Genomic DNA, 27,251 nt, shown 5'->3' with positions numbered 1-27,251 from the left:
TCCTGATCACGTGATTAGGTGCGAGCTATCAAATGTTCTTCTGAGAGTTGTGGGCCATCACTAGAAGCTAAAAAAACGCCGCCTTGGATTGGCTGAACACATACATGTGACTTCAGTTGCTAGGAGACACTGAGGCCGCCAGTAGCAGAGGAGACGGCAGAGAAGTGAGTGGTCTGTGTGCTATTCTTTTCATGTATATGGCTGTCAGGGTATAAAAACGTCGTGCAGCGTGCAAATATAAGAATGCTGGGGCTGGTATGTGCTTGGCACAGTCTACATTCGGCTAGAGAGCAGTGTCATGGGGCAGAACGCCTATGGCAGGATATGCTGGGACTATTAGTTCCGCATACAAGGTTAATCACAAAGAGAATTATTATTAAACAGAATTTATATAGCGCCAACATATTACGTAGCGCTGTACATTAAATATTGTGTCCTGATCATAGGTAACTTACAAGATACCTTTCCTCTGTTCATGTCATTTCATGGTTTCTCTTATTAAAAGGCTGCAGGAAAAGTCCTAACACATTGGAAGAGCCTTGCTTTATTATCATACATCGCTACAAATCTGTGTGAGGTCAAACATGGCTGCATTTTATTTACAGTGGACCTAAACTGAAAAAAACAGGAGGTAGCACCATGCAATGTCTATTTTGTCAAATCCCCGGCTCCTGGAGGCTTTTTATTACATCGCTAACCTATACGGTGTATATGAGCCAGCTAGCCGCCACGGATCATGTAACTGCTGCACATGTGTTGATGTGCAACATCTCCAAAATCCACCCCTATCTATCCCCAGAGACCACCAAACTCCTTGTACATGCTCTTATCATCTCTCATCTGGACTACTGTAACATCCTTCTCTCTGGTATTCCACCAACCCAACTCTCTCCTCTACAATCTATTATGAATGCTGCAGCCAAACTCACCCATCTGTCCTACCTCTCCTCTTCCGCTGCATCTCTGCCGATTTCTACACAGGCTTCAATTGCACCTTAGAATCAAATTCAAGCTCCTGTGCTTTGTCTTCAAATCCCTCCACAGTTCTTGTTCCACCTACATTTCTGACCTGTTAAAAAAAAATATTCCCCTAGCCGCTCTCTCCACTCCTCCGATGACTTCCTCACTCATAACCACATCACACGCACAGCTACAAGACTTTTCTAGAGCTGCCCCAACTCTCTGGAATGGTCTTCCTCGTCCTATTAGTCTTGCTCCTACTTTCTGCTCATTTAAAAGAGCACTCAAAACCCATTTTTTCAAACTTGCCTACCCATCTTCTTCTGTCTTTTGAAACCATCACTACTTCTCACCACTACATATCTCCCATCCTATTGTATGTAAATTCCCCCACCTCCTAGATTGTAAGCTCTTCGGGGCAGGGTCCTCTCCTCCTGTATCACTGTCTGTACTAGTCTGTCATTTGCAAAACCCCTATTTAATGTACAGCGCTGCGTAATATGTTGGCCCTATATAAATCCTGTATAATAATAATAATATCATCCAATCAGTGAGGAGGATTGCTGTCTCCATTGAAGTCCGCCATGCAGCTGGCGGTAAAGATGGCGTCATCCATGTATGCAGTGATTACAAGTCTTGGAGGCTGGGCCATAATCAATAAGTATTCAGCGCACACCTGATGATTACGGCAGAAGCTCACCACCCACATTGGGTAAAATGGAATGTCTGCTAATTCTGGCTGATCCCCTATATCCCTCCTAATATCATCTATGTGAACAATAAAACCTTTACTGTATGTAGGAAAAAATAGGATTTTACTTGCCTTACCCCTGTCTTCCACATCAATGGACATCAGTGTCTCCCCAGCCTCTTTTAGGCACAACACCCTGCACTCTTTGGTTATCACAACGCTGTTTTTGAGTGGTTACTAAAAAGTTGGGTCACAGTACAGGATCAGCCACCCGACTACAGCTTAGTGGGTGGTCTGCTTTAATTGGGTGCCCATAGGCTTGATGGGGGTGATAATCGGCCCCTTATCCCAGGGAGGAGAGGGATCTAGCAGTTAAGCAGAATTAACACTTGTTCGGATCATTATTGTTACCTTGTTCTTAGCGATAAACTAATGTTTTTTTTTTCTTTTAGTATCACTAAGCATGGCAAGCAGTCAAAGGCCACCATCAGCCCGGCCCATGTCAAGGGGAGGCATCGGCCCTATTCCAAACAGACCTCCAACTGGAATGAGAGTTCCACCCACAGCAGGCAGGCTTTCAACTGCTGTAAGTATTCCTTATTTAGTCTTTATGTGAAAATAGCGGTACTACTATTGGACAGTTGGTTCAGAGACTGCATACTATCATCGTCTGCAGCCTCACACCAGCATTTTACTCCAGACATTTACATTTTCGTTTTTAGGTGATCATTTTTGCTGCATCCCTCCCCTCCTTTTTTGCATTGGGAGAGTGCTCTGTGTTTAGACGTGTTGTAATATATCGGCGGTTTCAAGTCTTAATAATTCTTGTGTGCTGCGCACAATGTGTTAGATCCACTGAGCTTAGAAATGAAGGAAAAGTGAAAATGTAGTTTCAGCCAGAAGCGCACACATCAGGGGAGCTATGCTGGGCCTCATGGGAAACTTTGCATGGATGTCAACAGCACAACAGGATATGTGGGGACATTTCTTGTAAGTGTCACTGTCTCCAGATGCAGCTCCCACCTGTAGCTATCCCCTTACCTTGAGTTCTGGCAACAAATGTAACATTTTGGAGTTCAGAACAAACAGGAGGATTAATTTACAATAGCAGAGACATAGACAACAATGAAACTTTGAGAGGAAATAACTTTTCCATACGCAAACCTAAAAATAAAGTTTTATGTACAGTGAAATAAATTGTGGGCTCTATTACTTTTCTAATTCGCTTATGAAATTATTTTCTTTCCTGTTGATTTCTTATTGTGACAGCTGTGCACTTTTGACGATTAGCCACTAGGTGGCGGAATGAGTCATTGTATTAGTAGAATAATTCACCACCAGCAAATTTCAGTGGAATTGACTGGGGGAATAATTTATAGAGTCCAGTGTGTTTTTATTTGTTTGTATTTTTATTTGTTGTAAATATTTTGCACTGCAAACTTTTATATTTGTATTGAGATATTTGTATATATTCAACAAAACGTTGTTGGAGCTATATACATTTTACACTAGTTGGTTTTGTTACAGTCTCTTTGTGTATTGGGTAACTATCTGTAATAAGAAAAACCCTTCATTCCATCTTAGGTTTTTACTGATCTTGTTTCTGCAGATGCCACCTAGCACTGCCAGACCTGGCACACGTGGTGGTCCACAGGCTGCAAGTGGAGTGCTTTCTGCACAGATAAGAGTAGCAGATCGACCTGTTACTCAGCAAGGCTTGAGTGGAATGAAAACCGGGATAAAAGGTGAAACTGCTCTAAATATGTAGCATGTCTTGTTATAGAGGAGGGAACACCATTTGTGTTTGCATCTTACTGGCAACAAAGAGTTGTCGTATTTTTTTCTGTAAATCAGTATTAGGCTGCACACACAAGTCAGATAATATTCAAACAAATCTGGCATATGAGCAGTTGCCCAATACCATTCATCAATCTGTCATGGTGGATAAAGGGTGACTGATTGGGACTGACCACTATGCATGTCAATGAAGGAGAGAACAGCAAGGTGCTGCTCTATCATCATCCTCCACCCCTCACTGTAGAACAGAACAGTGCTGTGTGTACAGTGCTTGGTCGTTCATCTGTCACTGGAAACAAAATTCTAAGTGTGTGTACATAGCTTTCCCCATCTGCTTCTTTATATTAGGTTTCTAATTATATTGAGCATATAATGGTGGCGTACATTGAGGTCATTTCTGCTTGTCTTGTATTAGACAATTCTCTAATAGTTAGATTTTGGTTTGTGAGCCAGTAAAATCTGACAGAAATGCTCCTAGTTGTTCCAAATGTAGTTGGGTGGGAAAAAAGGACCTTTTAGGAAGTGCTTTAAGATAAATTCACATATTTTATAGTGGTGTGAACATGGCTAGGGGGAACATGCACATATTACAAACCTCACATATCCATCTTTATATCTCCTTCTTTAGCCATGTTCATTTTTATTGTTTCCTCCATTTTACTCTCTTGCAATACAAAATGTTTTTGCTTAAATGTATGTAGATAATTGTGTAACAATAAAAATTATTGTTTTAATAATAAATATTGTGTTAATAATAATAAAAGTAATATTAATAACAATAATATGACCCTATATATAAGAATGCTGATGATAGGTCACTTACCTGCATTTCAATTTTCAGGTCCACAGAGACAGATTATGGACAAATCCTACTTTCTTGGGCTGCTTCGGTATGTTGATGTTTAAAACAAAAGTCTACTATGAGCTTTTTTACAGCCCTGTGTATTTGTATACTTTTGTCCAAATGTATTTCAAAGAACCTTTTAAATTATTATGCTTCCATTTTAAGAGTAACAATTTAATCAGTGGTTCTAGTGTTGACTTCCTGGTAGGTAAAGCTCAGTTTCTGAATCTGACATTTTACTTTTCTGCATTTAGGTGTTTTCTTTCTTGTGATGACATTTAAAACAAGATGGGTAATTCCCTGCAAGTGTTGTATTACCCTAAAAGTAAATCAGATTACAAGCATTGTATTGTATTCTGGAAATATTTTCATGCACGGTTGGCACTCACTGTGTAGTTATAAATTTTAAATATACCTTGTCTGCTATGTAAGAAAAGATAGTGACATTGCAAGCCTTTTATGTGGCCCAGGATTTTTCTGTGAAGGCAGGTACATGACCTCCAACTAACTGCTGTCATCGGTAACATCAGTCTGGTATAGGAGACCTGCATAACTTACCTAGTGAGATTAAATCTGCTCTACGCTTAGATAAACATACATGCAGCAACCCTGAAGACAACAGATTGTAGGAGAGATGAAGATCTCCATATATTTGCAAATTGATATTTATTATCTGTGGTCAGCCTAAATAAAGGAAAAAAGTAACTTCTCCAAATGTTCATGCATATGTGCATGGCATTGGGCCAATTCTATGGCCAAATTTACCTCTATGTTAAAAATTTCCACATTTATTATATATTCTCACAAGCATGGCTTCTTTTTTTTTTTCCCTGACTCAGCTGGCAAGTCTTTCAATGTACAAGATTGGGATAAAATAGGAAAGCAGTGAAGTAATTCTTGATATCTATACTGTTTTAGATGACAACACTGCTGTTGCTCATGAATTTTGATGAAGATCTTAAATCTGTCTTTTTTTTCAGTAACCAATGTTTCTTACTCTGTTACATTTTTCATTTTAGGAGTAAAGTGACCGAGCTTACAACAGAAATGACAAAGCTGAAGAAAGAGATTGATACATATAATCAAGAGAACTCCGTATATTTGTCATATGAGAAAAGGCAAGTTCAAAGTTTAAGATCCTTGGAACTGTTGGGTTCTCACTTGTTGTAAAATGTGATAACTGGTTTGTACTAGCGCAACAAACCCAGGGCCAAAGACAAAAGGATTTAGGGTGATTGTTTATACATTATAGATCCTACTTTATGGTGGGAACAGCAATTCCAGGAGGGCCTTAGTAGGAAAAAAATGACTTTGGGTCCATTTAGATGTTTGCATTAAGGTGTAATGCATGCAATATGGTTTGTAATGGCATTTAATTTGGATTACACCCAAACATATGAAGGCAACGCACCTGCATTTTTTGGGGATAAAAATTGTGGCAGCACATTCATTTTCAAATGGCTTTTTAATGCAGTGGAAGTTACCGTATTTTTCGGACCATAAGACGCTCCGGACTATAAGACGCACCAGGTTTTCCGCACAAGGGAAAACAAGAAAAAAAAAATTGATTTGATTTCCCCTGAGATCCAGCGTGCGGCACTTGTGCCCGCCCATGAAGGCGGCGCCGATCGGCATTCATCAAATCAATCGGCGCCGCCTTCGTGGGCGGGCACAAGTGCCGCACGCTGGGACACAGGGGAACACAAAGGAGGAACACAGACACTGGCTGCTGTCAGCCTCTGTCTGTTTTCCTCCTGTGTTCCCCTGAGATCCAGTGTGCGGCACTTGTGCCCGCCCATGAAGGCGGCGCCGATCAGCATTCATCAAATCAATCGGCGCCGCCTTCGTGGGCGGGCACAAGTGCCGCACGCTGGGACACAGGGGAACACAATGGAGGAACACAGACACTGGCTGCTGTCAGCCTCTGTCTGTTTTCCTCCTGTGTTCCCCTGAGATCCAGTGTGCGGCACTTGTGCCCGCCCATGAAGGCGGCGCCGATCAGCATTCATCAAATCAATCGGCGCCGCCTTCGTGGGCGGGCACAAGTGCCGCACGCTGGATCACAGAACAGGCAGAGATCGGCGCAGCCGGGGACCGGCGGGGACACAGGTAAGTAAAAAAATATGCCCCTGTACCTCTGCATTCGGACCATAAGACGCACCCTGATTTTCCCCCCACTTTAGGAGGAAAAAAAGTGCGTCTTATGGTCCGAAAAATACGGTAACACCCTGTCAGGCCATGTCATGGGGAAGGAAAGCAAGTAGATCACATATTCCTCTATAGAGAAACCTCAGGTATTTATTATCTAATTTGGGGGAAAAGTTAATTAAGCATTTAAGTAAATCTGTTTTTTGTGCATTGAAAAAACATAGGTTAATTTAAAACAATCGGCAACACTTCTTTCTGTGTTTGACCTGTCCCTTGTGCTTTTTTTTAACCTAAAGTGCTTATTTTTTAATGCATAACATCCACTCTAGCAGTTTGTTTTTCTTGGCAAGCATACCTTGGTAATAATGTTGTAGGATTTAAACTTGTCTTTGCAAATATCTGTTTGTAAATATTTGTTCTTTTTCTCAGAGCTGAAGCACTTGCTCATGAAATTAAGGAACACCAGGGACAGCTTGCAGACTACAACATGGTAAATTTTCTAAAATAGGAGAGAAGAAAATGCGTAACTCTTATTGCTAAATCAGTGTATTGTTTGCCTACCCCAGAGGTAATATATCAAAAACAGGAAAACAGAGAGAAAGGACGTGGATTTTTTGTGGCTATACTTTAGAATATGTTTAATATGAATACTTATGTTCCATATGAAAAGGTAGTACAATATCATACAATGTTAATAACAAAAACACCAAGAAACACGCCAGGTTTACTATGCTCAGGCCACCTGAAAGGATATTATTCTTGGGAATGATAATTGTCTCAATTTCGACTTGTCTCGCCCACCGGGCTTCCCCAGGGCATATGTAAAGACCCTTCAAATGAAATATGGTGGTTCATTATTGGTGTTTTCCGGCATTCCTTAAGATATGAATTTGTTTTAAAGTTATTCAGATGGCTAGGTGGCTGCAAGGTATACTAAGGCTGTCAGATCAGAGCAGTGGTGAGTGTGAGGCAATTCATTGAAAAAAGGCACGTCGGAATTGAGACAATTATCATTCCCACGAATATTATCCTGTCAGATGGCCTGTGTATAGTAAACCTGGCATTTTTCTTTGTGTTTTTGTTATTAACATTGTATATATTATTGTAATAATAATATTATTGTACTACCTTTTTATATGGAACATAGGTATTCATAATAAACATATTTTGAGGTATAGCCACAAAATACCCCAGTCCTTTCTAATTAACTTTTCTAATTAATCCTTTTCTAATTAATTGTACAGTAATTAACTGATTACTGTACAACAGATAATATTAGCACACTTTATTAAAAGAACACAGCAGTTTTGATTTGGGTGTGTGTACAGCTGCAGTGTTTCAAGTCTGACTCTTGATGGGATGAACACAAGCTAGAACTTACATGTAAAGCCTGAGCATCATCTTTATGTAGGTTTACAGTCAAGGCTACCATCCAGATAAATGATATGTTGTTTTCCTCTGAGTTTCGAAATTATCTTAAAGTATCTGTTGATCTGATATTAGTTGCATAGACAGGGCTATGAAACAAGCATAGAACCAAAGCATCCCCCATCCTTCTTCCTCTACTAGCCAGCATGGCCTCCTGCTAGGAGTCTCATAAATATCCCTTCTTCATTTAGATGGCAGGTTGATAATATTGATTAAGAACATTTTGTTTGCTTAAATGGCTATTCTCCCATTTGTGTGGACAACTTTGCTTCCATGTATAGAACTTTTGTCATCCCCCAGTGATATTCTTGGAAAGTCTCTTACATTGGTTTTTTAGTAATTATGACCTAATTGGCTTCTTGTTCGGATCAGTGATTTACTAAGTATTGTTATTGGAGGAATTTATGACATCTCAGAATCTTAGGAAGTTTCGGGTGTTACAAATGAACTAGTTGGCACTGCTGACTCATTTTAACAGAGCAACTTCCATAAAGATAAGCAGTTTTTAAAATGATATGTATGTAGTATAGCTTAGTTTTATTTTTGAAGGCGTTACACATTTAATACACATAATTAAATAAATGTACATGTATGGTCTTTCTGGCAGGCCATGTCATCAGTTACTGACTTTTTTTTTTTTACTTTCTGACTTTCTGTTCATTTTTAGCTGGTTGACAAACTGAATACAAATACAGATATGGAGGAAGTGCTAAATGAATACAATATGGTAAGCTATGCTGACAGTAACAATTTGCTTTATGTATACTTTAATCTCTTGTGGGTATTAATGTACCAGAAAGCTGCCAAATACTGGTTGTCTTGTCACTAAAATACCTTAAAAAAGTTCCATGACAACTGGGACATTGGCCTGATGAGCTAATACTCTGTGAGCTTATCAATGTGTCAGGAATACAGTTGTCATCTCATCCTTTTGCATCCAAACACCTCTGAATTACACAACTTGCTGCCGATAAGGATGGTTATTATATTTACTTAGCTCTTTATCTGAATTATCCAGCCATACAGTGTGTTATAATTATGTAGGGAAAGCATGACCCACTGAGGGTCATGGAGATGAAGTTACATTTAGACAATAGACTTTTTTACCTTTATCCTTTGTTCACCTGCTAATATATATTAGAGGTTTCATTTCTTTGTCACTACAGTCAGAATGTATCTGCTTCTGTCAATGGAGTGACATTTCTAATATTGCAGTATATGTATTCTGTCTCAATCTTACATTACTTCATTATTATCAAACTATTTTTATAATATTCATATATATTTCATCCCAGTACCTTCCATTACTCAATTATTATCAAAACTCTTTAATTGGTAATGCATACATTTAAATAGTTTTCCATTCTGTATTGCTTCAAATCAAATTGCATAACAAATGTTTTTACCTTTTATAGCTGAAAGCTCAGAATGATCGAGAATCCCAAAGTATAGATATTATATTCACAGAACGACAAGCGTGAGTACATGTTAAACTTTTGTAAAGAAAATAAATAGAAATGTGGATTAAAATGAAAAAAAAAAGTTTTTTATGTAACATACATGATTACTTAATGATCGTCTGTACAGAACATGTTTATTTTTAGTGTTGCCTGAAATGATAACTGATGAATGTTTTGAGTGACAGTGGTTGAGCATCTGTACAAGACTTTAGAGGGGCTATCTCTTGGCTTTAAAAATAAACAACTCATACTCCATAATATGTCTATGGGACACAGCAAAAAGAGCATTCTACCTGGGGTCATATCAGTACCATTCTTTTTCCAAAACTAAAGACAAAAAAGCTGTATATACACTTTTAAGTGTTCACAGTAATTATACCTGATTTATGCAGCTTATACATAAGTATACTATTTTTTATTATTATCCAGTATTTATATAGTGCAGACATATTATGCAGGACTTTACAAAAGCCTATTATCATATGACTATGGTAGGGGGCTCACAATCTTATGTTCCTATCATAGTCATTTGTCATTAACACAGTCTAAAGTAAATTTTGAGGGGAAACCAATTTACCTAACGGCATGTTTTTTGGAATGTGGGAGGAAACTGGATCACCTGAAGGAAACCCACACAAACACGAGGAGAACCTGCAAACTTCATGCAGATAGAGTCCTGGCCGAGATTTGAACCTGGGAAGGCCAGAGTCTGAGACACAGGGCTGTGGTGAACTGTATTGGCCTACAGTATATTTTATACAATAAAATTTATACATAATATAATATATAAATATATAAAAAACATTACCCACTGTGTAGCCCAATATACAGTTAGGTCTAAAAATATTTGGACAGACAACTTTTTTCTAATTTTGGTTCTGTACATTACCACAATTAATTTTAAATTAAAAATCTCAGATGCAGGTAAACTGCAGACTTTCAGCTTTAATTCAGTGGCTGAACAAAAAGATTGCATAAAAATGTGAGGAACTAAAGCCTTTTTTAACAAAATCACTTCATTTCAGGGGCTCAAAAGTAATTGGACAAAGCTTAAAGCTTAAAGCTAAAAAGCTGAAAATAAAATGTTCATTTCTAATACTTGGTTGAAAACCCTTTGCTGGCAATGACAGCCTGTAGTGTTGAACTCATGGACATCACCAGATGCTGGGTTTCCTCCTTTTTAATGCTCTGCCAGGCCTTTACTGCAGCGGCTTTCAGTTGTTGTTTGTTTGTGGGCCTTTCTGTCCGAAGTTTAGTCTTCAACAAGTGAAATGCATGCTCAATTGGGTTTAGATCAGGTGACTGACTTGGCCATTCAAGAATATTCCACTTCTTTGCTTTAATAAACTCCTGGGTTGCTTTGGCTGTATGTTTTGGGTCATTGTCCATCTGTATTATGAAACGCTTCCCAATCAATGTGACTGCATTTAGCTGGATTTGAGCAGACTGTATGTCTCTGAACACCTCAGAATTCATTTGGCTGCTTCTGTCCTGTGTCACATCATGGATAAACACTAGTGTCCCAGTGCCATGGCAGCCATGCACGCCCAAGCCATCACACTGCCTCCGCCATATTTTACAGATGATGTGCTATGCTTTGGATCATGAGCTGTTCCACGCCTTCTCCATACTTTTTTCTTGCCATCATTCTGGTAAAGGTTGATCTTGGTTTCTCTGTCTCTGTCCAAATATTCATGGACCTAACTGTATATATTATGTTGGGCATAACACAGTGGGTATTGTGTTTGGATATTTCTAGGTGTCTAGGTGATGGCTGTGCAATTAAAAAAGTTGGTTTTGGTTTATGTGGTGTGCCATTTACATACCTTCTTTTTGAAAATGATGTGTTATCTGCTTCAGATATGCTATCAGCCTGTTTTAAAATGTACCTATGTGCTGAATACAGGTACTGATCTGATACTTTATACACATTAAAAAGAAGACACCCTGAGGTTCTGCACATTGCTCAAAAACCTTGTAGAGTTCCCATGATGCTGGAGCACTCGGACATGCAAAACGCACACAGTTCCTGCAGTTGCTTGCTCTGACCTGCCTCAAGGGAGAATTTAATATAAAAGATAGTTCTTTTGCAAAGCAACTGCCTTGTCAGAGAATGACTACAGTCTTAATATGTTACCTTATTGGAGTACCTGGCTTGAAGTTTGCCTACATGCATTTTGATGTGCAGGTAAGCTTCTTACTCTCTCAGCTATGCAACAGTTTTGCTGGATGATCTTCATGTAGCATTTAAAAACCATAGGATATAGCTCAAGTTGTATTAGCAAATAATATTAAGACAGTAAAAAGTCATCCAGTAGATCTCCAACACAGAGAAATGCCGGTATTCTTTTTAGACGTGTTGGACAAATTGGGACAGAAAACAATTACAGCTACAGATCATAGGTTACCCAGTGCCTAAAGTTAAAGTTTAGGGATGTATGAAAATAGCACCAAAAACCGGTGGAGGGAAGGTGAACAGCCAACAAGGCAATCTGGGGAGTTCTCAAATGAAAATAGGAACATGTTGCAGGGGAGAACAGTTGAGGGCTTTTCACTTGTCCAGGCTGGATGAATTTTATTTACTGCAGTGTAGCCTCCAGAGAGGTAAATGAGTTAGAATTTGTGCATTCAGCTGTGTATTTATCTGATTATTTGTACTTCCTTTTAACAGATTTTAAATTGTATTAAGAGAGGAAAAAAAAACTTAATAAATCAGTAAAGGGATTAAGCAAGGATTGACCTTTCTTAAAAAATCAAAAATAATTTCTCTGTTGTTATACCCAGTTTTATGACCACTCATAAATCCAAAAGAGCTTTATTTCTCCCTTTTGTAAGATTTGATACAAATAGACAGATCAAATATAGTACCATATACTAATTGCCAAATGTAGCAGCCCATATTAAAGATGTTATGTCCCCCCTATTAATATTGCAATGCAAATAGACAGTTACCTGAGTGCCAGATTTAAGCAATAAGCACGTCTTCATTAATACATTGCTGCTTGTGATGCAATGTGATACAAAATGTTATCAATTAGCAGTCTTTTATTTATTTTTTTAACTAAGTGATTACCTAAATGCAGTAAAAAATCTCAAAGGTTCTTTTCTCACTTTATATATATATATTTATATATTTAAAAAAAGCATATTAAACATATTTAAGAAAAATGGATCGAAAACTCTCCAGAAGGTAATTGGCTATAGACCTGAGCAAGTAAGCATTTTAACCTGTGAGATAATATATTAAAATCCTATGTTTTATATGCTTCTTGACAAGGAAGCATTTGTCATATATGTACAAAATCCCAGAAGTGTAAATTCATTTTAACTCAACATTCTGCTCTCATATCCTTTTCATCAATGTATTTGTCTTCTATAAATCCATCTTCTTCAGGCACAAAGGAGTGTGTTTGTTCAAACACCACCACAGTCTCATCTTCTTCTTGGTTTTTATCATTTGTGCTCATGCTAAAGTCCACGTTGAACTCTTCCTCGAACATGTAGGGATCTTCTTCTTTTAGACGATGATGATTGTAACTTATTAAAAAGTCGTACCATTTGGGGAACTTGATTGCAGCATAAATTATCAATGAGGTGATAATCCCCACAACCACCACTCCCACAAGGAATCTCCAGCTGTTTCCTGTGGAAGAAGCAAATGAAATGAGATTGAGTTGTTTCTTACAGTGCACACCACAAGCACTAGACATAGTTGATTGAGTTATATTAAAAATGTTTTTTGTTTTTTTTTATATAGTTTAGTAGTGAACAAGCAGTAGACTTTTACTTAAAACTGCAGTAATGCAGCCTGTTCAGAATGGAGTCGCTTTGTTCTCTCCAAAGCCTTTTAGCCGGGTATAACACCTTTTCAGTAACCGACTGTTTTTGGGTGCTTACTGAACTCGGCTTAAAAAAAGTTTTGAGTTGAATGCTGAAGTCTGCATTCCAAAATGTATCTAAAACCAAAATGTTTTTTCTTGAGTAGGGAAGCCATAAAATACGTTCATCTCAGTTCACCCTTTCACCAGCATCTTCAACTGCCCTTCTTCCGGGTTGGGATCTTCAGCCATCTTGATTGGCCAGGCCGGAAAGAAGAACTTGCACATGTGCGCAAGAGTTCATTACCGGCAGTCTAAGTACTTAGACTCTTGTCCACCTTGTGTATGTGTTTAAATATATATATATATATATATATATATATCACATAGGCTGTCTCTTGTATATTGAGAATGGCATACATATAAAAAATACAGTTTAAACAAATTGGAGCAATCCAAACAAATAGTATGGTAATTAGAAATTATTCTACATTATGTATATATACTATACAATATGTACATAACCCAGAAATTTGATAATATGATAAATATCACCTATTAATGTTATGGTGTGCAGACCAACAATATGTTTCACCAAAATTCTGTATATCCACATGGTTGTAAATATTTGTTGTTCAATAACAATTACTGACCTATAAATGTAGTGTTGCATTTGTTTTAACTTTACGCTGTGTATGAAAATCATTTTGGATATAGTTACTCCAAATTGGTAATCCTTCATACCATATAGACCACCAAGTGGCACTGTATAGGTGGACAAGCCAAATGAATTTCCTTTTATAAATGTTCATTTTACCAGATAAACCTTAAGTTTACTTTCATGTTTAGTAAATTATGAACTATTTCGTCATAGATCTATAAAAATCTGAACTGCTCCCTCCTTTCCTTATCTTTATTGCTGCCCTGATAAGCATAGGCTGGGTTGATTGACAAACTTGTTCACACAACACTGCCACTGATTATGAAATTTTACCCGACAATACTGTGGATTTCACAAGAGCACCTAGCTATATATTGTACATGTATATAAATCAATGTAAGTACAAAAATCCTGTTATTCTCCATCTTTAATTCATTAGAGGTCAGTAATTGTAGTTCTATAGCAAATGTATGCATGAAATATATTTTAAACAAGCCATTTGAGACAAACATAACAGCTCAATGCCTAAATTATGAGGCCCTCTCATGCACGGTATGCAGGGATGTGACTTGAAATGTTATTGTGAACATATGTATAGTTAAAGCAGAACTAAGTCTTGATTGGCCAGGCTGAGATGATGTACTTGCTGCACGGGTGCATAGGAGTTCGTTCACTCCCGGCACATGCAGAAGAAACCATGAATGCCAGGTTTCCTGGCAGCCAAAGCTGACTCTCCACATGTGCAGCTCAACATTTTGGCCAGAAACACAAAGCGATCCTGCAGGTAGGAGATATTATTGCAGAAGGGAGATCATCTGCACCTTTCTGCAATAATGACCTACCTGACCATGTATGTATTTCCTGACCATGTAAAGCGGAACATTTGTTATAGCTCATGATAGTGCTATTGCTTTAGCCTAACAAACATTAGCATGTTCACATTGGCTTTATTGTGGGAATAAATAATAATGTCTAATTCTTGGTGTGTATTTAACATTCAAACAGGGCATTATTGCAGAAAGGGACAGGCAATTTCCATTCTGTAATATTGCTTCTTATCTGCCTGATAGCTCTGGGATTCTAGCAATGGCAGCAGCGCCCGGCACGGTTTTAGTCCAGGTTTAGTTCTGCTTTAAATTCTGTACAACAACTCATGGTCATCATTTCTAGTGCTAGTTGTCAATGTAATAACACATACAAAATGCCCAGTGTTGCGAGTGCAAAACAGGTTAATATATATGTTCTACTATTTACCAACATGAAATTTCTCCCTGAGTTTGTTTTGGTATTTTGACATACCTTGGGTGGGTGTAGTGACTGTTCCGTTGATCACTGCGGTGGAAGTCGCATTGTTCACAGAGGACATAGGAGTTGTAAGGCTTTGAAAGTAAGTCACTTCTGTAGTGCCGATTGTGTTTGCACTGGTATTGCACTTAATTATGTCTGGTGAAGTCAATATTGCATTTATTGTGTAATTTTTCATGTTCTCTGGTGTGGCACATCCAGTAATGTCCTTATTTTCTGCAAACAAAGTCAAATATTAGTTGCTTTCTGGATTCAGTGAAATTCTAAAAATTAGACATTCATAAAAGACAAAATCACAATGCTGGTGTGTAAAAAAGAAAAAAAGCGTCTGTTGCCTCGGGTACGTGTGCCCATATGTGGCTGTAGAAGATGAACATGTGAACTCTGTGGGGATGCAGAAACCAGTGTTATTTCCATTAGAAGAGAATAATAGATGAAAACTAATCAGTCATCTTTAAAAAAAAAACTGACAATGTTTTGTTCCCTTTTTATTCATGTGAGATGATGGTGATTATCGTTATGTGACAATGGCGTGATTAGTTTGTTTGTAGTTATTTATGAACATTTTGATAACAGATCCTCTTTTTTAAAAGAACTTTTCATGATCTGGGGAAATGGAGAATTCCACCAATAGAACACTTCAACTCAAAGTATTTTACACATTTCTTAGTAAGTAATAGTTTCTTTCTTTTACTTCAGTCTCCTGAAATCATCAAAATTTAGATATAGCCAATTGGATGTGTGTGTGTGGGGGGGGGGGGGCTGTCTGCAAATGTAATCCCTATTCCCAAACTGTTAAGTCCAATTTGCCTATCATTATTTACATTTTTAAGGAAGAATAGTTAATAAAAGCAAGTTCACTTTTGTAAAGCTTGCATCTAACATAATACCATAGACTTTTCGGATAATTTATGATCATGGAAATTACATTATTAGGTATGTTCAGGAAGAGTTATGTAGGACAACACAGTATGTAATTTATCTGTTAAACTGTTCAGTACTCTTCAGTGATCATTTAATATTTATACTAATCTAAACGTATAATTGTCCTGAAGCCTTCCATGTATAAAGATGAGTGGGTACTTCAGCTTGTGTGTAATCATGCTATATTGTTTGGTCATTCTTAGAAATCAGAAAAAGTCCAGGTAGTTTACATTGGCTGACTTAAAGACAGGTTAAGTCTTAAAACCTCTGATAGTTATCAGAAATGTATACTTGGCAAGTATATGTATAGCAGTCACTTTATTGCATGCAACAATCTAGTAGCGTTATGTTGTATTATTCAGATTATGTTATCTTGGTATTGGGGAGTCTGTTGTATGCCAAAAACATTCTTCATGTTGTATTACATTATCACCAGCTTGGACTGTAGCCATTACACCAACCAGCCTGAACTGCAAGCATTCTTTATACTAATACATTGTTATACAGCTGAACAGTAGACATTCCCCTACCATTACACAATCACCTGTCTGAACTGAGACACAATACATGATGAAACCATAAATTCCTTATATGCAAGTCTGCGCCATATAGAATACATCAAGGTTTATCAGACATGGCACCAGTTCTCTAATCTTGAGTCTTGTGTCAACTAAAGCCTAACTTACCATTCTTAGAAAATAGACCCTCTGGTGATCTTGCAATGCTTTTCTAAGCATCTCTTTTGTAAAGAATAGTCATTTGGATGCGTTTCTACTTCTTTTGAGCTTGAAAAAAAATCTGACTTATCTCTGAACTAACAATTTTTTTTTATGACAATGGATGCCAATTTTCTTTACTGTAGGGAGAACACTATCATGTATAAGTTACCAAAAAACATTTCCTGTATAAATGAACTTACCTAGAATGACTGTTCCATCATTTAACCATTCTGACAGATTCATAAGGTAGCAGCTACAGTTCCATGGGTTTCCATTCAGCGTTACATGCAGAGGTGTTTGTAATTCTTTTAGTGCATCCTTAATATCCAGGTATGTCATACTGTTGTTTTGGAGGTTTAATTCCTGCAGCTTCTTGAATGGTAACAGAATATTTGTAGGCAGTTCTGTAATTTGATTGTAGCCAAGATCCAAAATCTTTACATTTTCTAATCCTTGAAAGGACAATGTGTCAACAGCCGTAATATGATTGGCTTTCAGGATTAAAACTTCAAGCTTGGTAAATCCAGAAAAAGACTCATTTGAGAGGCTTTGAATGTTATTATTGCTCAGGTTCAGTTCTGTAAGATCACGATAACTTTGTAGAGTTTCTATATCCAATTGATCTAATCTAATATTGTTTTGAGACAAGTCAAGTTTTGTAATATCCACAGACATGTTTTTAGGGATCTCTGTGAGGTTAGAATTAACCAATGAACATTCCTGTTGGTGGAAGTAAACAGATAATAATTACATTGGCGAGACCAATCTATAATATCACCTTAAATTCCTTCCATTACCCATGGGTTCTTAAATCTCGGGTTTGTAGACAGGGGATATTTAGTGTTTTTTTTTACGTATTTATTTTTCCTATGTATTATTGTACATTTTTGTTTCACAGAGTAGAGCTCAAGTTTTCCTATATTTAGCTCTTTAAGCTTTTAGCTTGCTTTATTAGCTTGTGTTTACAGAACTCACGTGAGCTTTATTTAATTTAATAATGGAGTACAGGCTCTTAAGCATAGTACACATACTAGAGTATTGTCCCTACATAAAGAATTGTGATCTCCTCAAGAGAAAATCAAGCATGTGCACAGCAGTCCCCAGTTGTTGTTTATCAATCTGTCCTGGCTGATCAATGAACCACCAAGCAGGAAAGAACACGGTCACAGCGGTGAATTTTCCTTTATATAGACCACATAGACTATCATTGTAGAAGCTGGGTGATCCAGCAAACCTGGAATGGATCTGGTCCAGGATTGAAAGCATTTGCCAAATATTAGCAAATAATTGAAATCTATTTCAGATTTGGTTCTTCCGTGATAGTCTATCTTCTCCAGTCTTGGAGAGATTTAATTATTCGGACCCATTGTTTGGAGTTTGTTTTGCAAAAATAATAAATAGTGTGTTACTGTAAATAAAAATTTGCAATTTATTTTATAATTTGCTTTGCCTGTATTATTAAAAACCTAAAATAATGTAAACTCAAATAACAAAGGTCTACAGAGTCATCTTCCAGTGATATGTATTAAAGTAGCCACAATTTTATTTTTAAATATCTAACCTATCTAAGAATAAGTGAATTCTTACCTTGTTCTCACAGGTAACTTGTGCATACACATACTCCTTTCCCATCAACAGCATTAAAAGTAGAATTGTCATTTCCATCTTCTTTTCCTGGAATGAAAAACATATTGTTTTGTTTGGGTTTGCTCAACAACACACAACCTTTAACCAGAATTGATATTGTTTTCTTTTTCTAGCAGAAGATTTATACCAATTATCTGGTATTTTAATTGTACTTTGAATACTTTTATGTTTTGTGTGTTTTTTTTTTTTTTTTAGTATATTAATACTGAAGATCTGCCTGGGCAAAAATCTGTATGACAGCAGGAAATTAGTGAGTAGTAGTTAGGAAAGTAGGAGATGAGTAGGAGGAGAGATAATATCTATAAGTATGGTATTACTATATCTATAATACTATAGATATGGTATTATTGTACTTATTGGGCTGCCCAACTGGCACACTTTCTTGTCTCCACAATTTGTCATAGCCCTCATTTTGATTGTGCGCTGGACCTGTAAGGTTATAAATTGATATCCACCTGGGTAAGTCCAGAACTTGCCTATTGTCGACTCTTGAATTGAGGAGGTTAATTAGTTTTTGCTATGGAGGGAGGGAGGGAGTGCTATCAAGAGATAATGTCACGTTTCCCGGAATAGGGACAGTGCCACTTTATATTGTGGCATTGTTCAATCACAGAAAGTTCCTCAACCTAGCAATGGAAAATCTATTATGTACCACAAAATAAGTAATGACTTTCAAAGGGACCAGGCTCATGAGAATTTAGTAGCAAAGCCCAGCTATGAAAAATAACCTTTAGCATTAAATCACATTTAGCCATAGGTTTAGTGATTGCACATTATACACTGTGCCAATATATTTATAATGAATGACCCTTTTTATTTAAACCTAAGCTTGCATACACACATTAGATTATTGTTGTATTGTCTCAAGTGAAACGCTTGCATGTTTCCGCAGTTCCCTAACATCATTAACCAATGCATCCTAATGGATCAATGAACAACCATGCAGGGATGACTCCTGAACTTTCTTATAGAGGAGAGCTCAGTGCCCCTCATTCTTCTCCCCCCACCCCCTCCATAGAACATCGCGTTTGTTTGTTGTCACTGAAAAGTAAAGATTGTTTCCAGCAACATAAATCTGATGTCTGTACAGCACTTAATATAACTCTGCTATGCCATTCTGACTCACAATAAAACATTCACGTTTTTGTGGAGCAGATATGGTATGTAGCTTTTGTGTTGCCAGTAAAAAAAAATATTATATTTTCCACATTAAACCAACAACATAATATAAATATAAATAATTTGAATATGTCATATATCACACATCAGTACCCTTGGTTACAGCTACGTGTCATATTTATTATTTTAATAACAAGCCTATATGAAATAATTTTTAATGAGCTTATTTATATCTTTATCCAGATCGATAGTTTAAATTAGTGGGTTTGATCAACTTCAAGGAGTTAGGATAAAATTGCCTCAATTAAACAGAACAATCCAATCCCTTTCAATAAACTTGCCAGCATTTTTATCAGGTTTGATTATTTTTCTAATAGCATTGTTAATTTATAGTCCAGTTTAATGATTAAATTCACATGAAAGATCTAATTAATGGGTAGTAAATTGCATGGTTTCAGACAACCACTTTACAATCATATGTTACACTCCAGCTTAATCAAAAGCAGTTTAAATTGCCACCATGTGTATAGCCAGCTTTTTAGGTGATTTCAGCCACTTGAAACTGCATTAAAACTGATAAACCTCAAAGTATCTAATTGATGCAAAGCTTCTTTAAGGTGCGTACACACTTCCAATTTTTATCGTTCCAATCGAACGACGAACGATCGATTGGGCAAAAAATCGTTCGTAAAAAAGTAACCAACGACGCCGACGAACGAGGAAAGTCGCTGGAAACGAACGACCGGACGGACGGATCGGATTGGACGACGATCGTTGAACATCGTTCGTGTGTACGGTCGTTCGTTGATCGTCCATGGTCAGAGCATGCGTGATGAACGAACGTCCGTTCACTTTCCTGTCGTGCACATAGTTCCTCTATCGCTGAAACGATCGTATCTATTGTGTGTACAATATCTACGAACGATCGTGTCGTTTACTCTATGTGCAGGATCGGTGCTATACGATCGTTCGTATATATCGTGCATGAACGTTCGTCGTTCGTTTTCCAACGATAATAATTGGAAGTGTGTACGTAGCTTTAGTTTCAGAAGACGCTGTCAATAGCGGTTTGCCTAAAAGTGCTGTATGTGTACAGCACACCTAAAATATGCCTACACATTTATCAATGATCAAGGAAAATAGACATACCAGACTGACCCCTTTATTTCTGCTTTTTATTTGTTTTCTGTTATTTATAAGTATATTATTGTATATAGTATTCATAAATATATTATTATAATATTACTGATGTTATATTTATCCTGTAGTGTACTATGCATGATATAGTTTGAACTTTACACTTCAGGGATCTGCTGTATGTATGCAGTATCCTGTTTATGAGCGTCTTACATGACCTTAAGGCAAATCAGTGCTTTCACTTCAGAATGTATCTCCAGAAGAGGTGTATATACAGAAGCAGATTTATACAAATCATGCACGTTTGTTGTCTTTTTTTCTGCAAAACATGCATTCACACTTCTATGTGTCATGTACAGTATATGAAAATAAAGAGTAATGTATCTATGTGACCATTATGGACAGTAATAGCTTAAAGAACTAGTAAACTTTAACACTCAAACTACCATTCATACTGAGTTACTCTAAAATAATCACAGCTACAGACATATAGCTAAAGCTGTGTTATCTACAATGCTCCATTTACAATTTATATAAATAGAACTAAATTTCTGCCTTTTTCTTTTACCTCTTATCCTAACCATTAGTAATTGTCTAACTTCCTTTTGAAACCATAGGATCACAGAAATAAAAATATACAGAACGATAGTTACTCCATAATTAAATGTTAGAAAAAAAAATCACGTAACTCTCTATTTTCTAAGAAGCAATTTATAATACGTTTTAATCCTACCTTCAGGAAATTCTAGGCAGCACGGCAAGCTTGTTTGCGTGGATTACAGCACTGACTTTACATGAACAAGGAGTTATACAGCCTCATAGCAACACCTTGTTCCGCTTTAACCTTTGTACTCCACAACAGGTGTTAACACTTCTTCAGCAAAAGATTGACTAGTTTCTTCTAGTCCTTTGCTGGGTTTAATCCAATCTTCCGGCAATAAGGAAATAGGAGAACGGCGTGATTAGATCTTGGTTTCCTGACCTCTGTAGACAAATCAGGTTAATGGCATCTACTTTTCTAACGGTGCTTGATTCATGCAGTTAAACACAATTTTTATTTCAACAATATTAGGATGTAGTATAATGTAGATGCCATTTTTAGAGACAGCTAATTCCTAATTAACACAGAAATAAAAACAAAAAAACAAAAACATAAATATGTGTAGTTTCCGAGTATCCCTATTTCATTCACTGGCACCTATTTTTTGTAGTTTTAAATAATGATGGTACATTTAACAAAAACGCTTTTATCGTATACAGAAGAACATCATATAATAAAGAACATCGCCAAAAAAAAATCACTGTCACTTTTTTTTTTTGGTGTTTTTTTAAACAGATAGACAGATAGACGATCAATGCGTACAATGACTAGGAAAAGTAAAATGCAACAATGTAACAATGCAAGTATGAAAAAAGTGTTTCCTAACCTTATTAACAAGGGGGAACCCTGGAAATAACTTTTATGTCTTTAGGGAACCCCTGCTATTCTTACTACATTCACAGATCACAGTACATTAGTGTGGTGGTCAGTAGGAAGAATACCTCTTACATTGCAGGTAACTGACCTGAGAGGCACACATTGCTCATTGCTCAAGGAACCCCTTAAGCTACGTACACACTTCCAATAATTATCGTTGGTAAACGAACGACGAACGATCCTGCACGATATCGGCGAACGATCGTATAGCACCGATCCTGTACATGCAGATAACGACACGATCGTTCGCAGATATTGTACACACAATAGATGCGATCGTTTGAGCGATACAGGAAGTGACGTGCACGACAGGAAGTGAACGAACGTTCGTTCATCACGCATGCTCAGACCATGGACGATCAATGAACGACCGTACACACGATAGATGGTAAACGATCGTCGTCCAATCCGATCCGCCGGTCCGGTCGTTCATTTCCAACGACTATTCTCGTTCGTCGGCGTCGTTAGTTACTTTTTTTACGAACGATTTTTGACCAATCGATCGTCGTTCGTTCGTCGTTCATTTCCAACGGTAAAAATTGGAAGTGTGTACGCAGCTTTACAGTCTCTGGTGGAAGCCTGGTTGAGAAAAACCAATGAAGAGCAACACCCAGAATATAATTTTCTTTAGTACAAATGAGCTTCCATATTATTAGTTAACTGATATAGGAAAAGTGAATCTTTGTCCTGACTATGAATACTGAAGTGTTAACGATTTCTAAAAAAGCATTAAATTCAATTTAAAACAAGCCCATGTTTTTCAAATGTTACAAACCAGCACCTTGAAAAAATGGGTAAATGTTTTTTTTTTTTTTTAACTAATTCTTGTTAAGAATATTAGTAATTACTTTATTATCTGTGGTCTAGTAACGGGTGAACATTGAATTTATCAGTGGTCCCAGTGCACCAAGCACCCCATTCTGCTCTATAGAGAGGGAAGTGGGAGAACGAGTGAACGGGACCCCTGCTGTGCTCTCTCCCCTTCACTTGAATTCGTTGTTCATAGATCCACCAGGACGGGTCATATAATATACATGGGAATTTTTAGTTTTTTTATATATTTGAACAAGCTAACTTTAAATCTAAATTCAAACATTGCCTACTGCTAAAGGTGTTATAATTGAGCAAATGACACAGAAAATGTACATGAGGTATTCATTCTTGTAATCTACACTAAAGAAAATGCAGATTTGTTCCATGAGTGTAATTGATACATCTTCACATTTGCCACCACTTCCATGAGTTTAGTTTCTGATGTTCAATTTGGGTATCCATACAAGCTTCCTTGACAATATGCTGGTGTAAGCTCTTTTATTAAAACAGAGAAGCTTGACATGCTGCTGCTAATTTGAAAACTGTTTATCAATGTCATGAAGAGCATATCAGGTACTGATTCTGCTGTCACTGCCCATTCATAGACGGGGGTGGGTCTAGTATAACCTAGTAAAATGATGGCTTGGGGATATCTATCTGCACAAAAAAGTATAGTGGAGGAACGTTTCTTTTAAGTTGGATAATACTGCATCTTTTTAATATACCTAATTATTTGTATTTTATTTGTGACTGGAGTTCTGATTTAAATGTCACAATAAAGGCTACGAAAAAGGGGGGTTACGGAGGGCCTAAAATCTATGCCCAAAATAGCATGCAGAAGGAATAAGACTAGTTCTCAATAGTGCCCCCTGCAGCAGATTTATTATTACTTTCTTTTACGTCTTGTTCTGTCTGGAGGCACTTAATAAAGGCAGGGCTTTTCTTACTGATATCAGAGCTGCATCCCTGATGACTAGTAGACGAATAATAAAGAAGCAGCATGAAGGATAATGGATAAGATAAAGATCCACAGAATAAATGTACAGATATAGATTCCTTCTCGGTAGGGATTACAGGTAGCAGCAGACACAACCTCACCAAATCCCAGTGTAAACAATGGGAAACTTTGCACTTGGCTTCTGGCACAAGAAGTGCACTCCTGTTTTTTAGGTCAAATTCAGGGAAAAAAATGTAGGGTTCTATTTATGCAAAATTAGATTATTCCAATACTTTTGACATCCTAATGTTTTAAGGTCCACTTTAAAGATTAAATGTCAGTAAAGGCAGGTTTTCTCAACCAGGATTTCATGAAACCCTAAAGTTCTTCCAGAGGTTGTTCAGGGGTTCCTTGAGCAATGAGCAGTGTGTGGCTCTTAGGTCAGTTACCACTGACACCAATGATCTGTATGACTATCTGTAAAGGTTACTTTCTTCATACTGGTCAGCAATGAAGGGGGTATTCTCCCTACTGACCACCACATTAATGTAGTGTGGTAATAGAAATTATAGAAGGGGTTCCCTAAACCTGACAGTTATTTCAAGCTTTCCCCTATATTAAAAAGGTTGAGAAACGCTGGTTTAAGGGTTTAATGCTTAAGTTTGGAGTAGGCTTGGTAAGGATAACACTAGTGTCCAATATTAGAAGAAATCAGAATCACATAAGGACATTGAGCCTGATTTATTAAAGCTCTCAAAGGCTGGAGAGGATACAATCATTCACTCATCAGTGAAGCTGGGTGATCCAGCAAACCTGGAATGGATTTTTTCAAAGTAATTTACTATTTGCTAGCAAATGTTTTGAATTTTGGATCTGATTCATTCCAGGTTTGCTGGATCACCCAGTTTCACTGATGAAAGTGTATTCTCTCCAGCTTCTGAGAGCTTTAATAAATCAGGACCAATGTAAGGGGCAGTACACCTTTGGCATCTTCGGAGGAGTACTGATTAAACAGTGTGATGTTTTCATTAAACTATTTAGAGTATCCCGTCAGCCCCTTTACCCGGTTATGATTTGACTCCATTGAATAGAGAAGCACAGGTCGCTACTGGGTCTTAAATAGGTATGTAAAATAAAAGGAAACCTTTTTAATAAGAAACATTGTTACAATGTTAGTGATTGGGAGTGGAGGAGGCAAGGAAGGCAAAATAAAAGGAGATAAACCTTTAGCTTTAACCCATGTACCATATAGCCAAGTACATTTGGGCACAATATAAAATGTGTTGAAATTATATTTTTATTGGTATATGTGGCTCATTGATATCATTTTCTGTCCCGCTGACCTCTTTGTTCTCTTTGACCCAGGACAAAAGCAGGATTTGTTTGCCCTGTTGTATTGCAGGGACATAAGGTACAAGGTTATCTTCCTCACAAAAGTTAACATTTTGCCAGGTTTAAACCTTCTAAAGTTCTATCCTGAAAAATTCCCTTTAAAGCATTCCAACATACCAAGGAATCAGATTTTGTAAAGACAAAGCATTAATGGCAGGTATGGTGCAGTTATATATTGGCGGCCATATCTTGGTCTGACTGTACTGATGTGTGGTCAACTTTGAAAAATGTTGAGCTTCTCTTCTTGAAAATATTTTTCCTGCATTATTTTTTTTTCAGCTTGGATAGATAAGAGTAGGGAGGGCGTAAAACTCCTGTCAGTTTGTTTTTTTTCGATGCTGCCTATTAAGTAGATCTTTCTTCACTTCCTTTTCTGGAGACGCAACAGGAATTCAGAAGAAATCTTCTCAGTTAGGGAACTTCTGTCCTAGACTGTTGTCACTGTAAAAATTTACCAAAATATACTCCCATCTTCTTCTCTAGTAACTTAATAAATATAAGGAGATCTAACCCCTAACTACTTCATTAAAAACTAATAAAATGCTTTTATGTACACTGTAATAACATGTATATCGGAAGATAAAACAATGCAATAGATATTCCTTATACATTTTCGTTGTTATATAATTAAATGCTTAGTTTTTTTACCTCATGACCTCATAATAGAAAAACAAGCCGCAAAATGTCATTGTTAAGCTGGGAAGAAGGATGGAGCCTCTGGAAAGTTCTTACTGTGTCTTTGTTTTTATCTGTTTTCACTACTGGTCTCACCTTGTATACAGTAAACACTATGGTTAGAGGTTACATAGTTATATAGTTAGTAAAGTTGAAAAAATACGCAAGTCCTTCAAGTTCAACCACTAGAAAAAAAACTTATACCAGATATAAAACCCTATGGATAAAGCTGATCCAGAGGAAGCCTAAAAAATCCCTGGTACAATGCTTTAACAGGGGAAAATAATTCTTCCTGATCCTGCGAGGCAATCAGATGTTACCTGGATCAACAGTCTCTGTTATCTTTACTGTAAAGCCTTAATGTCCAGGTATTTTCTGTGCTTCTAAGAAAGCCTCCCAACTTTTTCTTAAAACAATCTTCAGAACTTGCTGAAACTACTTCCTGAGGGAGCGGATTCCACATTTTCACAGACCTTACGGTGAAGAATCCCTTCCTTGTCCAGAGATTAAACTTCTTTTCCTCCAGACGCAAAGAGTGCTCTCTTGTTCTTTGTAATGATCTCAAAGTGAATAATTGGGAAGAGAGTTCTCTATATGGACCATTTACATTTTTATACAGGGTGTTCATATCCCCCCTTAAACGTTTCTTCTCAGGGGAAAATAGATTCAGTTCAGCTAATCTCTCCTCATAGCTGAGCTCCTCCATTCCTTTTATTAGTTTAGTTGTCCTTCTCTGCACTCTTTCCAATTCCACAATATCCTGTTTGTGAACTTGTGTCAAAACTGGACTGCATATTCCAGATGTGGTCTGACCAATGCTTTGTACAGGGGCAGGATTATGTCTCCATCTCTGCAGTGTATTCCTCTTTTAATACAAGTATTTTGCTAGCTTTAGATATTGCAGCTTGGAGGGGGCCTTTTAAACTAAAATTGGCGTGAACTGAACATAAATTGCTCCAGTACTGCAACAGTTAATAGATAATGGCATTGTTTATAGCTATATTGTCTTTTACATGGGTATATGTTGCCAAAAACTAACCATGGATGGATGGTCACCTCCTCCTCCTCCTGTGTCATTGTTTATATCTGTCGCATGCTGGCTTAGTTTGGTTACCCACTTTCTAACAAGAAAAACATTTTCAATTATATATATGTGTGTGTGTGTATATATATATATATATATATATATATATACCGTATTTTTTGCAGTATAAGACGCACTTTTTCTTCCCCAAAACTGGGGGGGAAAAGTTAGTGCGTCCTATACTACAAAGGTGTGATAAAATAACTAAAATAATA

At 37.1% G+C, this 27,251-nt stretch overlaps 2 protein-coding genes across 2 annotated transcripts in view; one reads left to right on the top strand and one right to left on the bottom strand.

Annotated features, from left to right (window-relative positions):
• IFT74 (intraflagellar transport 74) overlaps positions 1-27,251 on the top strand; it is a 49,294-nt gene continuing 22,043 nt past the window's right edge. Inside the window, exons 1-8 of the mRNA XM_072404320.1 lie at positions 1-164; positions 2,104-2,237; positions 3,261-3,396; positions 4,290-4,338; positions 5,312-5,410; positions 6,870-6,930; positions 8,536-8,595; positions 9,284-9,345. Of these exons, the coding sequence (XP_072260421.1) occupies positions 2,115-2,237; positions 3,261-3,396; positions 4,290-4,338; positions 5,312-5,410; positions 6,870-6,930; positions 8,536-8,595; positions 9,284-9,345 (590 nt within the window). The 5' untranslated portion in view covers positions 1-164; positions 2,104-2,114. The remainder of the gene's footprint in view (positions 165-2,103; positions 2,238-3,260; positions 3,397-4,289; positions 4,339-5,311; positions 5,411-6,869; positions 6,931-8,535; positions 8,596-9,283; positions 9,346-27,251) is intronic.
• On the bottom strand, positions 12,128-21,536 carry LRRC19 (leucine rich repeat containing 19). Its single transcript, XM_072404319.1, has 5 exons — positions 21,392-21,536; positions 18,343-18,429; positions 16,956-17,475; positions 15,107-15,328; positions 12,128-12,971 (listed from the first exon to the last, which is right to left on the bottom strand). Exons 2-5 carry the CDS (start codon positions 18,418-18,420, stop codon positions 12,658-12,660), a joined length of 1,134 nt encoding a protein of 377 aa, XP_072260420.1. The 5' UTR covers positions 18,421-18,429; positions 21,392-21,536; the 3' UTR covers positions 12,128-12,657.

This window comes from Pyxicephalus adspersus, chromosome 3 (genome assembly GCF_032062135.1).
Source record: "Pyxicephalus adspersus chromosome 3, UCB_Pads_2.0, whole genome shotgun sequence".
Taxonomy (NCBI): Eukaryota; Metazoa; Chordata; class Amphibia; order Anura; family Pyxicephalidae; genus Pyxicephalus; species Pyxicephalus adspersus.
Note: the sequence above shows the minus strand (reverse complement) of the source record. Positions and strands in the feature narration are given on the sequence as shown.

Excerpts from the sequence above, each read along its gene's own strand:
- LRRC19 (XM_072404319.1), bottom strand. The coding sequence starts at position 18,420 with ATGGAAATGACAATTCTACTTTTAATGCTGTTGATGGGAAAGGAGTAT. Across the intron at positions 15,329-16,955 it reads TGATGGAACAGTCATTCTAG|AAAATAAGGACATTACTGGA; the intron begins GTAAGTTCATTT and ends CTTTGTTTGCAG. Across the intron at positions 12,972-15,106 it reads AGTCACTACACCCACCCAAG|GAAACAGCTGGAGATTCCTT; the intron begins GTATGTCAAAAT and ends CTTCTTCCACAG.